This window comes from Trichomonas vaginalis, chromosome II, assembly GCF_026262505.1.
Source record: "Trichomonas vaginalis G3 chromosome II, whole genome shotgun sequence".
NCBI lineage: Eukaryota > Parabasalia > Trichomonadida > Trichomonadidae > Trichomonas > Trichomonas vaginalis.
Genome location: NC_067204.1, coordinates 15122599 through 15135008, shown reverse-complemented (window position 1 = coordinate 15135008; position 12410 = coordinate 15122599). Strand labels below are relative to the sequence as shown.

At 32.1% G+C, this 12410-nt stretch overlaps 4 protein-coding genes and 1 pseudogene across 5 annotated transcripts, besides 3 other annotated features; all 5 read right to left on the bottom strand.

Moving 5' to 3' along the window:
• Positions 1-5315: part of a mobile genetic element that runs on past the window's edge.
• TVAGG3_0548360 lies at positions 803-3037 on the bottom strand (annotated as a pseudogene). Its single transcript has one exon. A coding segment is annotated over exon 1 (2235 nt).
• TVAGG3_0548350 (protein of unknown function, DUF4106 family) lies at positions 3394-4012 on the bottom strand (the record flags this gene model as incomplete). Its single annotated transcript, XM_051238087.1, has 1 exon — positions 3394-4012. A coding segment is annotated over one exon (619 nt), but the record flags the coding sequence as incomplete, so codon positions are not given.
• Positions 5314-5876: a mobile genetic element.
• Positions 5877-5878: 2 nt separating this feature from the next.
• Positions 5879-6005: a mobile genetic element.
• A 164-nt stretch (positions 6006-6169) lies between these two features.
• Positions 6170-8170, bottom strand: TVAGG3_0548310 (Ankyrin repeat family; the record flags this gene model as incomplete). The annotated part of the gene is made up of 1 exon (XM_001315379.1): positions 6170-8170. The coding sequence occupies one exon, from the start codon at positions 8168-8170 to the stop codon at positions 6170-6172; it is 2001 nt and encodes a 666-aa protein (XP_001315414.1).
• A 1506-nt stretch (positions 8171-9676) lies between these two features.
• TVAGG3_0548300 (protein transport) lies at positions 9677-10532 on the bottom strand (the record flags this gene model as incomplete). Its single annotated transcript, XM_001315378.1, has 1 exon — positions 9720-10523. One exon carries the CDS (start codon positions 10521-10523, stop codon positions 9720-9722), a length of 804 nt encoding a protein of 267 aa, XP_001315413.1.
• Positions 10533-10700: 168 nt separating this feature from the next.
• TVAGG3_0548290 (protein serine/threonine/tyrosine kinase protein) lies at positions 10701-12253 on the bottom strand (the record flags this gene model as incomplete). Its single annotated transcript, XM_001315377.1, has 1 exon — positions 10808-11830. The coding sequence occupies one exon, from the start codon at positions 11828-11830 to the stop codon at positions 10808-10810; it is 1023 nt and encodes a 340-aa protein (XP_001315412.1).
• Between the last annotated feature and the right edge of the window lie 157 nt (positions 12254-12410).

The following is a 12410-nucleotide window of genomic DNA, read 5'->3' as shown; positions in this document are numbered from 1 at the left end:
AACCAAAGTCTAAGTCAACTTTGTCTTTGCAAAATTCGGCGAATGACGTTTTATTTGTTCCTTTACGTCTGTAAGAGTGAATGGGTCTTGTGTTGGTGCAATGACTAAGTTATTTTTGCTTGGAGTAAGTTCGATAGAAATTTTTCCTGCCCAGTTTGGCAAGTATCTTAAAAAACCTGAAGATGAGGAAAGATGACAAAGGAACTCTAAGTTTCAGTTTTACTTTAGTGACAGCATTTCCATCTGAACCAGAAAGTTAACATAAACTCCTGGAACGTTAGGGTCAAGTCTTCTTATTTTCTCAATAGTTGCATACTGGTCTGTTTGTTCTCTAGCTTGTGGTTGTACTGAGTTTTCTCAAAGCGAACCATTCATAGTTTGCCCATGTTACTGTTTGAACTAAGTCAGAGTTAGAATATATCTTATATCCATAAAAACTTCTGGAGCATATTGGTATCCGACATAGAAAATTCCATTGCAACCTTTCTTGTCAGACAACTTGGCAGAAGGTTTTATTTCAATGTCTTGTTCCACGTATAAGAAAGAGTTGTCAATAGAAATATATGAAACCTGTCGCAAGCAATATCTACTGTTGTTGAAGAACCTTCTCCAAACTCACCTACGTTTCCATAAGAAACAGCAGTTGTATATTCGTAAGTTCCAGGAACTATTTCTGACCTTCTAATGGCATTGTCGCATTCGTTATACCATTCGGAAACATTTCCATTCATGGCATCCAAAACTGTTGGCGTTATATTCTGAGCGGCGTACATTTCATATGAAAAATATAGAATAGTTGGATTTATATGTCATAATAGAACCACTCCGACCAAGCTTTACTTTCTTCCTGACTGAGTTTTAACTCTTCTTTTTCCTTCATTGCCCTCTGCTTGAAGTTGTTGCATCTTTGCATTATGTTCATCTAGTATGTTGCAAATTTCCCATGTCCTTTTTGCCTTTTGGCTCTGGTCGCCCATCTCAGGTAACCTATATCCTAGAAAGAGTTTGTCATAGTCTGTATTTGAGTCTTCGCGTATTGTTTGCATGACTCTTTCCTGAGTTTCCGGTTCAAGCGCTTCAAACAGTGCCTGTCCATATGGAATATGCTCGTTTCCAAATATATTTTTGTAGCCATTCTGGTTTTCTTTCCATGTTACCAATTATATCTTTTGTGAATGGGAAAGCTTTTACCCAATCTTTCAGTCTTGCGTCGTTTATTTCTGTAGTTGGTTTTATTTTGTCAAGGAACATGTTTTTCAATACTAACATTTCATTTGGTACTGTCCATTTGAGTTTTCTTAAATATTCATCCCTTCTCGGTTCATTGTCTGCAAAGTAAGTTTTTATGACATTTTGTAAACTTTCGTTTGCAAGGTCATGTACAATAGGTTCTCTTCCTTCTCTCTCCCTAACTTTCTTTCTAAACTCTTCACCAAATATACCATCTTTATGGTTCTGTGTAGTTCTTGAGATAAATGTTCTAGAACGTCAGGTGTTATATTTCCATCAGCCATGTTCATTTCATACTGGTCCAAAATATCTGCATCTTCATATCTTTCAATGGCATTAAAGCCGCGCTTAAAATACCAGCTATGTCTCGTTCACCATTGACTTCCATTGCGTCTACAACTTCTTGGAATTGTGGTTGTAAGTTTATGAACCACCTATCTGGGTTAGCTTTATGACCCCATCTCATTGTAGTTCCATCGTTGCAGAAACAAAAGTAGGTTTGTTTCCATATTGGTTAGGTTCTGAATGAACTTTAAACAATGTTTCATTTCTATATGTTTTCTTGAAATTTAACCTTTTATTTTCACCGAGTTCATCCGAAGATTGAACGTTAAATGCTCGTAAGTAAAAGGGTTGTTGTATTTGTGTACATTTTCTTTCAGTACTTCCATTCTATGCTGAATATTTTCATCTGGTGTTGGAGTCTTTTGTATGTCGGCAAACATTTTTCGATATTCTTCTACTATGTCAGCCGAATTTTTTTTAGACTCTTGGAAATATTCCATATTCTCCGCATACTCTTGTTGAGGGTCAAGATTTTCGGCTGTTCCAAATCTTCATCTAGTTCTGTGAAGTTAGTTTCCAAAGGAAGGACTTGTTCGTTTCCTTCAGGCTCTTCTAGCTGTTGTTGCTGAACTATTTCTTCCATGTCTGGTTGTATCTGAACTTCTTCCTGTGGAGTTTCTTGTACCTCATCTGCTGGCATTTCATATATTCCGAGACCGTTTTCAACAATTTCCCTATCTACGTCATCCGCATTCATAAGCTTTTGTTCTTTCGTTCCGTCTCTATTTTTTACGCGTTTCATGACGAAAGTTGAATTGTCATTTAGCTCTGACATCAAATATCTCGGAGTAAATTCATCCATGTCATTTGGATGATATGCTATTAAATCATATCCCTTAGCGAGCTTGTATTTTCCAGGTTTGAGATTATATCCGTTTTGGTGCTGAGCCATAAAGCTAAATAGGTTCGGGTCAGTATTTCCATCCTTGAACTTTCCAATAGCTTCTTTATATCTGTCACTAAAGTCAATACTATCTGGGAAACCACACTCTTCTTTAAGCATTTTTAAGAATTCTTGGTTTCCTTGTTCTCTACTTCTTTTATGTCCTTGCTCTGTTTGTGGTTGTTGTTGTGCTGGATTTTGAACTGTTGGTTGCTGTGCTGGTTTTTGAACTGTTGGTTTTGGTTGTTGTTGTTGTGCTGGATTTTGAACTGTTGGTTGTTGTGTTGGTTTTGGTGCATGCCTGTGTCTGTGTCCATGTGACGATGTAAATGTTCTAGGTAGTCCTGGTGCAGGTGCTTCTCTTGGAGGGTTTGGTGGTATATAAATTCCACCAGCTGGCACATATGTTCCATCTGCAGCGTAATGTCCTACCTGACTTTTCGTTCTTAAGAAAGCATTTACTAGGTCTGTTTTGGTCTGTTGTAACTCTTTTTCTTGACTTTTCACAACAGTTGCTCTAACGGCGTCATAGGCACTTTGAACTGCCTGTCTCGTTGCTGCATCTGTTATTTTCGTCATATTTTGTGCTACTTCTTTTAACTCTTTGTCGAAACCTTCAGACTTCAGTTTCTTTCCAGATGAGAAGTCGTTCACTTGTTTCACCTTACTATGAAGAGCTTCGAAGGCGTTCTTAAAGTCAGCATTTGTTAAAGCTTCATTTGAACTGTCTTCATCCGCTTGTATTTTTGTCCTTATTGACCCTATGAGTTGGGCTGCTTTAGCGTTGGCTTGGGCATCTAACCAGTCATTGTTAGCTTTTATATATTCTGCGCTTTTCATTGCCTTTTGCATGGCTGCGTCGTTATTTTTACTTTCTTGTGCTAAGTTTTCATACTGTACGGTTTGGTTTTGCAACTGTAAAAGTTTTTCTGCCTTTACATTTGCTTCAACTTCTTTTTTATACTCATCGCTATCCATATATGTCTTCAGGGCTTTTTGTTTTATCTCTTCATCTTTCAGTATTTTATATTGAGTAGTATGGTTTTTCAAATTTATGACATCTTGTTCCATTTTTGCTACTTCTGTTGCTTTTTCTGACACTTTTTTCGCATATTCCTCTGTACTTAGTTCTTTCAGTTGTTCTTCTTTCTTCTTTTTCTCTACGTTTAACTCATTGAGTTTCTTTGTGTGTCTGTCATATTCTAGTTTCTTTTCGTTTTCACTTATTTGCTTCTGTATGTCTATGTTTGACTTTTTGACATCTGTTATTTGATTTTTGAGTGAACTCAAATTCATTTGACTTTGAGGGTTATAGGCTGTTCCGTCTGCAGCTCCACCATAGCCTGCCATTTTCGCTAAAAGTGCCGCTCTTAAACCTCCACTTTGTGCACCAATAACTCGGTTTAAAAGCATAGGGTTGCTTGACATTTGTTGCAACATAGTGGGGTCATTCATAATTTGTTGTTGCAACTGTTGTTGTGGTGTCAGTTTTACTATTGGATGTTTCAATGCTCTCTTCCTCTTATGTATATTCTTACGTAGCTTACGTGGCATTTTAAGTGAAGTTAAAAAGCGGTTTTTGACAGATGGAACACATACTTTTTCAGTAAGGACATATGAGGTGAGATGTCACCTGTTTTCTCACCTCATTTCTCACCTCTTGAATTTTCATGAATTTCTTCGTAAAGACTTTGTTAAGACTTCTTCGTAAAGACTTTGTTAAGACTTCTTCGTAAATGTTTTGTCAAGACTTCTTCGTAAAGACTTTGTTAAGACTTCTTCGTAAATGACCAAAAATAATGTTTAGGTGAAGAGGTGAGATGTCACCTGTTTTCTCACCTCATTTCTCACCTCTTGAATTTTCATGAATTTCTTCGTAAAGACTTTGTTAAGACTTCTTCGTAAAGACTTTGTTAAGACTTCTTCGTAAAGACTTTGTTAAGACTTCTTCGTAAAGACTTTGTTAAGACTTCTTCGTAAAGACTTTGTCAAGACTTCTTCGTAAATGTTTTGTCAAGACTTCTTCGTAAATGTTTTGTCAAGACTTCTTCGTAAATGTTTTGTCAAGACTTCTTCGTAAATGTTTTGTCAAGACTTCTTCGTAAAGACTTTGTTGAGATTTCTTCGTAAATGACCCTAGTAGTATATTTTTGGTGTAAATTTCATGAAAATTCAACGGGTGAGAAATGAGGTGAGAAAACAGGTGACATCTCACCTCTTCACCTAAACATTATTTTTGGTGTAAATTTCATGAAAATTCAACGGGTGAGAAATGAGGTGAGAAAACAGGTGACATCTCACCTCTTCACCTAAACATTATTTTTATTGAATTCTGTGTAAATTTCATGAAAATTCAACGGGTGAGAAATGAGGTGAGAAAACAGGTGACATCTCACCTCTTCACCTAAACATTATTTTTGGTCATTTACACTCATTACGAAGAAGTCTTGACAAAACATTTACGAAGAAGTCTTGACAAAACATTTACGAAGAAGTCTTGACAAAACATTTACGAAGAAGTCTTGACAAAACATTTACGAAGAAGTCTTGACAAAACATTTACGAAGAAGTCTTGACAAAACATTTACGAAGAAGTCTTGACAAAACATTTACGAAGAAGTCTTGACAAAACATTTACGAAGAAGTCTTGACAAAACATTTACGAAGAAGAAGTCTTGACAAAACATGAAAACATATATAATTTGTGAAAAGTGAAACATTATATAATGTTTTCGACCAAGAAGACTAACAATTTTCCGAATAAAAACTTCATTTATACTAAACATCTTCAGGGCTAGAGGGCACGAAGTGCCTGGAAGCCCCACTGCCTTTTTTTTTTTTTTTTTTTTTTTTTTTTATTATAAAAAAGAAAAAATAAAGCACGTTAAAATTTTTCTTTCTTGATTTTTTACAAAATCTACTTAGAATTATGCAAAATATGACTAAATAATTATAAATTTCAAGTTAAATTTTAATTTTGATAAATAATTTAAATTTCAAAATATCAAGTTCAGTTCGACTATGTATGTAGTAATTCCTCAATAAAGTGCCAAAACCCTATTAAAATATATGAACATTTTCAACATTTTAATGTTTTTATTTAAAAATTTGTTGGAATATGAGCTTCAAACAATTATTATGTAAATAAAAATAATTAAATATATGTATTTATTCGTATTACAACCGTAGTAAGTCGATTCTTCCTTTCTTCTACTGAGTTTTGAATTTGATTTCGAATTGTAAAGAGATTCAAAGGGAAAATACTAGCGGATAAAAACTACCTCCATGAAAGGGTCATAATGGACTCAAGTTGTATTTTTTGATATTTTTTGCTTTTCGAGCCTAAATAGGTAGCCAAGATAATGCCTAAAAATAAGGTTCTAAATTCTGAAGTTTACATGATCCTCTCGTGTGCACCCTTAAGGGTGCACTTACGCCCCTATGACAGGGCCTTCAATTCAGATGTTTAAGGTTAAATTTTAATGATGCTTCACGCCGGTTGTCAAAAATTTGAATTAAAGTCATATGGGCGTAAGTGCAGCCTTAAGAAATATTTAAATATCAACTAAAGCAAGTTTTGTGGAATTATTTTCATGTTGAAACAAGATTTTCTATTCATGTAATTAGTTTATATAATGTCTTTAGGTGCTCTCGTAGCAATGCCACTATTTTATTTTGAAAAAAGAAAGAATAGTATCTTATGTAAGAACATTATATTATTGCACCATGTGAAATAAGAAGTTCGGCTGTTTCTTTATAATTGTAACGTGATGCAATATGAAGAGAGGTTTTTCCATACTTATCTTTTTCATTGATATTTATACCATGTGAAATAAGAAGTTCGGCTGTTTCTTTATAATTGTAACGTGATGCAATATGAAGAGAGGTTTTTCCATCATTATCTTTTTCATTGATATTTATACCATGTGAAATAAGAAGCTCAGCTGTTTCTTTTCCATTATTTTCTGCTGCATAATGAAGAGCTGTTCTTTCATACTTATCTTTTTCATTGATATTTATACCATGTGAAATAAGAAGTTCGGCTGTTTCTTTATAATTGTAACCTGATGCAATATGAAGAGAGGTTTGTCCATCATTATCTTTTTCATTGATATTTATACCATGTGAAATAAGAAGTTCGGCTATTTCTTCATTATTATAATATGCTGCAATATGAAGAGCGGTGTCTCCATTATTATCTTTTTCATTGATATTTATACCATGTGAAATAAGAAGTTCGGCTGTTTCTTTACTATTATGTATTGCTGCATAATGAAGAGCAGTTTTTCCATTATTATCTTTTTCATTGATATTTATACCATGTGAAATAAGAAGTTCGGCTATTTCTTTACTATTATTTTCTGCTGCATAATGAAGAGCTGTTCTTTCATATTTATCTTTTTCATTGATATTTATACCATGTGAAATAAGAAGTTCGGCTATTTCTTTACTATTATTTTCTGCTGCATAATGAAGAGCTGTTCTTTCATATTTATCTTTTTCATTGATATTTATACCATGTGAAATAAGAAGTTCGGCTGTTTCTTTATAATTGTAAAGTGATGCAATATGAAGAGCGGTGTCTCCATACTTATCTTTTTCATTGATATTTATACCATGTGAAATAAGAAGTTCGGCTGTTTCTTTATAATTGTAACGTGATGCAATATGAAGAGAGGTTTTTCCATACTTATCTTTTCCATTGATATTTATACCATGTGAAATAAGAAGTTCGGCTGTTTCTTTACTATTATTTTCTGCTGCATGATGAAGAGCTATTCTTTCATATTCATCTTTTTCATTGATGTTTGCACCATTTGATAGGAAATATTCGCAAAGGGATAGAATATTGAACCTCGTCGAATAAATAAAGCATCCATTAATATCATTAGTTTGATCGAAATATACTAAAAATGATTCAAGATTATTATGCTGTGCACAATAATCCAAATCGATCTTGATATTGAATTCATTCATCAAGAATGTAACAAAATCAATGTTGTGTGAAATAATTGCGTATTTCATGCAATCTTTAGTTGGTTTGTGATATTTCAAACATTCACTCATGATTTCTTGATTTCCCCCTAAAAATGAAAATTGTAGACATGTTTGAGTTATTTCTGAACTAAATTTCGTCCTTAGGAATTTGAAACAATCAACCGCACTATGATAACAGCATAATTCAAGTAAACCTACTCTATTAATACAATAGAAAATGCTTTCAAGTTTTTGATCTTTATCAAATCCTTCTCTTTCCGTGAATGAGATAAATGTTTCTATGTTATTATACATAATTGCTCTGTAAATTGTATTTTCTGTATGAATATCCAGATTTTCTGAGTCAATTTTTTTGAAATCTTTGTATTTGTCTAATTTAATTCCATATTCTTTGTAAAACAAGAGCATAGAACTTGTTGGAATATTTTTGACCTCTTCCACATTATAATCATCAGAAATGAGTTTAGCAAGAGATAAATATGACTTTGTATAGCGATTTTTATACGGAATGATATTTAAAATGTCTTCCATAATCTTTTTTGGTGGGTATATCTTTGAGTCAATTAGTTCTATTTTGATCATTTTGTAAATATCTTTTAATTCTTCTTCTTTTTCCGTTTTCAGCTGATACAAAGCAATATATGAATCAATGTAGTGTTTGTGGATACTTCGCAGTTCACTGTATTTATTTGGATGAATGTCTTGGTTGGACATTAATAATTTTTTAAAGGGACATTATTTCATTTTAAAATATAAATATCTTTTAAATTCATTAGAAGAAACAAATATTATGTTAGACATGCGGAAATCAATGTTCACAAAGATTTCGGAAATAATTTATGAGCATTAATAAAGTTCATAGGGATTAAATGACACAATAACAATAGGATAGTCGAAAGGAATAAGATTTTCATCTAGATGTTTATATTCAAACAAAATTAATTAATTATATTTGAGATACCAATGAACCTGACAAGAATTCTAATGCTAATCTTCATCAGCTGTGCAAAATTTTAAAATTGAAACGCCATATTGTAGGTAAATCAAATCCCAGTCACAGATGTTGGTGTATATGCTTTTCGAAGCCACTGAAATCTTCGGTGTTTATATGTAAACCTAATTCTATTACTCTACTTATCTTAGATTGTTTTACTTGGAATCCAAAATTGCAAAGCGTTATATTATCATACATCTTTGGAATTTGATCGAGGTGTTTTATATAAATCACTAAAACTCCTATAAATCCGTTACCTGGTATAGGTATAACAATTTGGAAAATATAAAAATGTTTTTAGCATTATTATCGCTAAATTTTTAAGAATCTATCAGACAATATAAATGAACAATAGATTTAACATAAAATAAGATTAATCCAGAATTTTATTTTAATTATTTTAGATTGGATTCTTTTTTAATATGCATACTGTCTGTATTTTTTCATATGAAGATATTTACTGATAAAAATATTCATAATCCAACTTTTGATAAAATCAAGGAAATTTATCACAAAATCATTAAATAATTATTATATTATCTCATTTAATGACGAAAATGATAACTCAATGGCTTTACAGATATCATTATTTTTTAGAGTTTTTGGAATGATTGGAAGCAGGTGAACATATAATTTCGATATCAGACTCAGAATTTATTAACATTTCTGCATCAGGAACACCAATGCCATTTTCTCCAAATGTAATTTTGTCAACAAAACTAAGAATTACATGTTTTGGATAGCATATTCATCTGTAATTTTAACATTGGAAGACTGTATTTTCTTGAATACACTTTCCAAAATGGTGTTAGGCGGAGGCAAACTTATATGCAATAATTGCCAAAGCGATGTCTCATATCCAGGCTATAATGTTACAAATATTTCTGACAAAAACAAGATCATCGTTAGAATATCATATTGCAAATTACAATATTGCAAGTCAAACATTAAAAATTCACAATATGTGAATCAAAATACTATATATCTTTATTTGTTGATATTGATATGATCATAAATTTTTTATGTGATATTAAACTATTCATTACTCTCTGTTCACATCAAAATATTAGAGCATAAGATTGCAAATCACATTGAAATAATAAAATTTTCATATATCAATACTGCTCGAAGGAAGAAGTGTATGAATTTGAAGATGCAAACTAAGCACCATTAAATACTTGAGGATTATGGATTATTTTTAAACAAATTTGAAAATTTTGTGATGAATTAGTAATAATTTACAAAAAAATAAAAGATCTATATATAGTTTCAGATTTTCTTCTCTTGGTCGTTAGCGAGAGGTTCATCTTGGCCGCTAACCTTTTGATATTTCTGAGATGCAGAAAGAGTAAGGAAAGCGTAGAATGCTGTAGCTCCAGCAAGTGCAGAATTGAAGAATGCAACGAATTTGGAGAATGTACTGTCACTCTTTGAGATAATATCTAAGAAAGTTGCCAATCCAACACTTCCACTTGAAGGGAAGCCAACAACAAGGTAAACACACCATGCGATGAATAAGAAATGATAGACTGTCCATCTGAATGGAATGTCGCGTTTCTGACAAGCTGAATAAAGTCCATTGTAAATAAAGTTGATTGAAACGTAGGAACCGGCAAGTCCTTGAATGCATGCGAAGATGAAGTTTTGTATATGCTGGTAATCTTTGATTCTCACACAAAGAATAGCAAATAAATTATGAATAATGAAAATTGTGTATAAAATGAGGGTATAAAGGCATTTTTGAATGCAATCTCTGGATGACGGTGGCAAATCTGCTTGTGGATCATAGTGAACAAGTGGGAATATCGAAGGCCAATTTGGTGCATTTACGAAATCTTGAACTGTAGCTTGAATTTCTTTTTGTTTAGCAAGCAATTCTGCTTCACGTGCTTTTAATGCTTCCAATCTGGCCTTTTTGTCTAAAGGAAGGGTTGATGGATCAAATTTTGGAATTTCTGTAACATTTTCAACAACATTAGCCTTCATAGGCTGAATAGGTTGTGATTGTGGCTTATTTTCAAAATCTGGTAATTCGATATCGTCAGAGTTATCAATGAAAGGATTTTCTCCCATTTTCCAAAAATAAAAAAAAATTTTGGAGCGGAAATTTCAAAAAATTTCATCGGTTCGTTTTTTCTCAACATCTGCTAACACCAGGTCACAAACTAGAATTTTTTATCTTTTCAATAGGAAGCATTGAGAAATTAATTATTCATGATTCAATATGAGCATTCATCATATTTATAATAACCAATTCTTATTTGAGCTACAGGTAAAATGATTCATATTATAAAACATACATAGTTAGTTTAAATTTAAAATATAAATAACAAAATAGTAAAATATATTGGGTTCTATCATTCAGGTGGCCTTAAAAATGGATGTAAAAGAAGATCATCAAGCGTTGGCCTTGCAAGTGGATCGATTGATAACATATTCATGATCAAATCCTTCAAATCATGATCCATATCAATTCTATATAAAGGAATTTTAGTATTGATCTCATCATAATCTTTTTGACCGATATATTTCGGATTCAAAATTCCATTTTCAAATAATCTCTTAAACATTGGAATTGTGCAGTCATTAATCATTTTATCTGGAAAAGGACCTATTAGATGTTGAATCGCAAATAAAAATGAGCTAAGATCTGAATAAGCAAAATAAATCTTTCCAACGCACATTTCAAGAGCTAAACACCCAAGAGACCAAATATCAACCTCTCTTCCCCATGGTATACCAAGAATTGTCTCGGGTGCACGGTAATAAATCGTTGTTATTGTTCCACTCCCCCATTGATAATAATTATGAGTCGTTTCCATATCTATTAGCTTTACTTGCACGTATTTTGGCTGTGGTTTGCCTGTGTTAAGAAAAATATCGGATTCTGATACTCTAATATTTGGATCTATCAAAATATTCTCTAATTTGATATCTCCATGTAATTTCCCAGCATTTCTCAATAGAATTAACGCTTGTATTGTTTGAGTTAAAACTTGTCTAATCGTTTCTAAGCGCCAGCCTCTAAAATGATTGAATTTCATAACATCATATAGCGAAGGACCATATCTTTCTATTACAATGCAAGGATGTTCATCGAAATAGAACCATGCAAAAAAATCGCAAAAATGTTCATTAAAATCTTTCATTTTTTGCAGATTTTTATATAAAGCTATTGATTTCATGAAGTGTGTAGATGACATTTCGCTATTCCTAAAACACTTGATCGCAACTTCAGTGTTGTTCTTAATATTCACACAGCGATACACATTGGAGGATATACCTGGATGATATTCTGATACTACACGATACTCATTTGCTATTATATCTCCTTCTTTCAATTTAAGTCGATCGTTTTCAGTATCTTCTTCTTTTGTCATAAAATTTATGAAACGTCAAAAATTTTATCAATTAATTATATCGGTGCTTCTTCACTCATTTTCATATTTTTAATTAAATTATGATAATTCTTCATGTTTTCCCTAAAAAGCATTCATATATAGGATATCTTAAAAGTATGGGGGTTTTTAACGTGGAAAAAAGTTTTAGCGTGGAAAAAGCTTTATCAGCTGCTCCTAAGATTCTATGAAGAAAAAGCAAGTTCATACATAATCCTATAGTACTAGCCATTATAACCAATCAAGATCGAAGGTTAAAACTTATGTTATAAATATGAATATTTTTAAAATTTGGCAGTTCTGAGACAATTCTGGGGTTAGAACGCATTAAAATAAATATTCTATCATAATCCCAGTATCATCTCTTCAAAATCGAAGCTAGAAAAATTATTTATCCAAATGCTTGCAATCTATTACAAATTGATTTTATTATATCTCTGTTATACATAAACATATTTTAAACAATTACCTTGTTCTAACACAATAATTTTTAGATAATTCTTATGAATTAGGCTTATACTTATAATTTATTGAGATATTTCTATGGCACTTCAATCAAGAT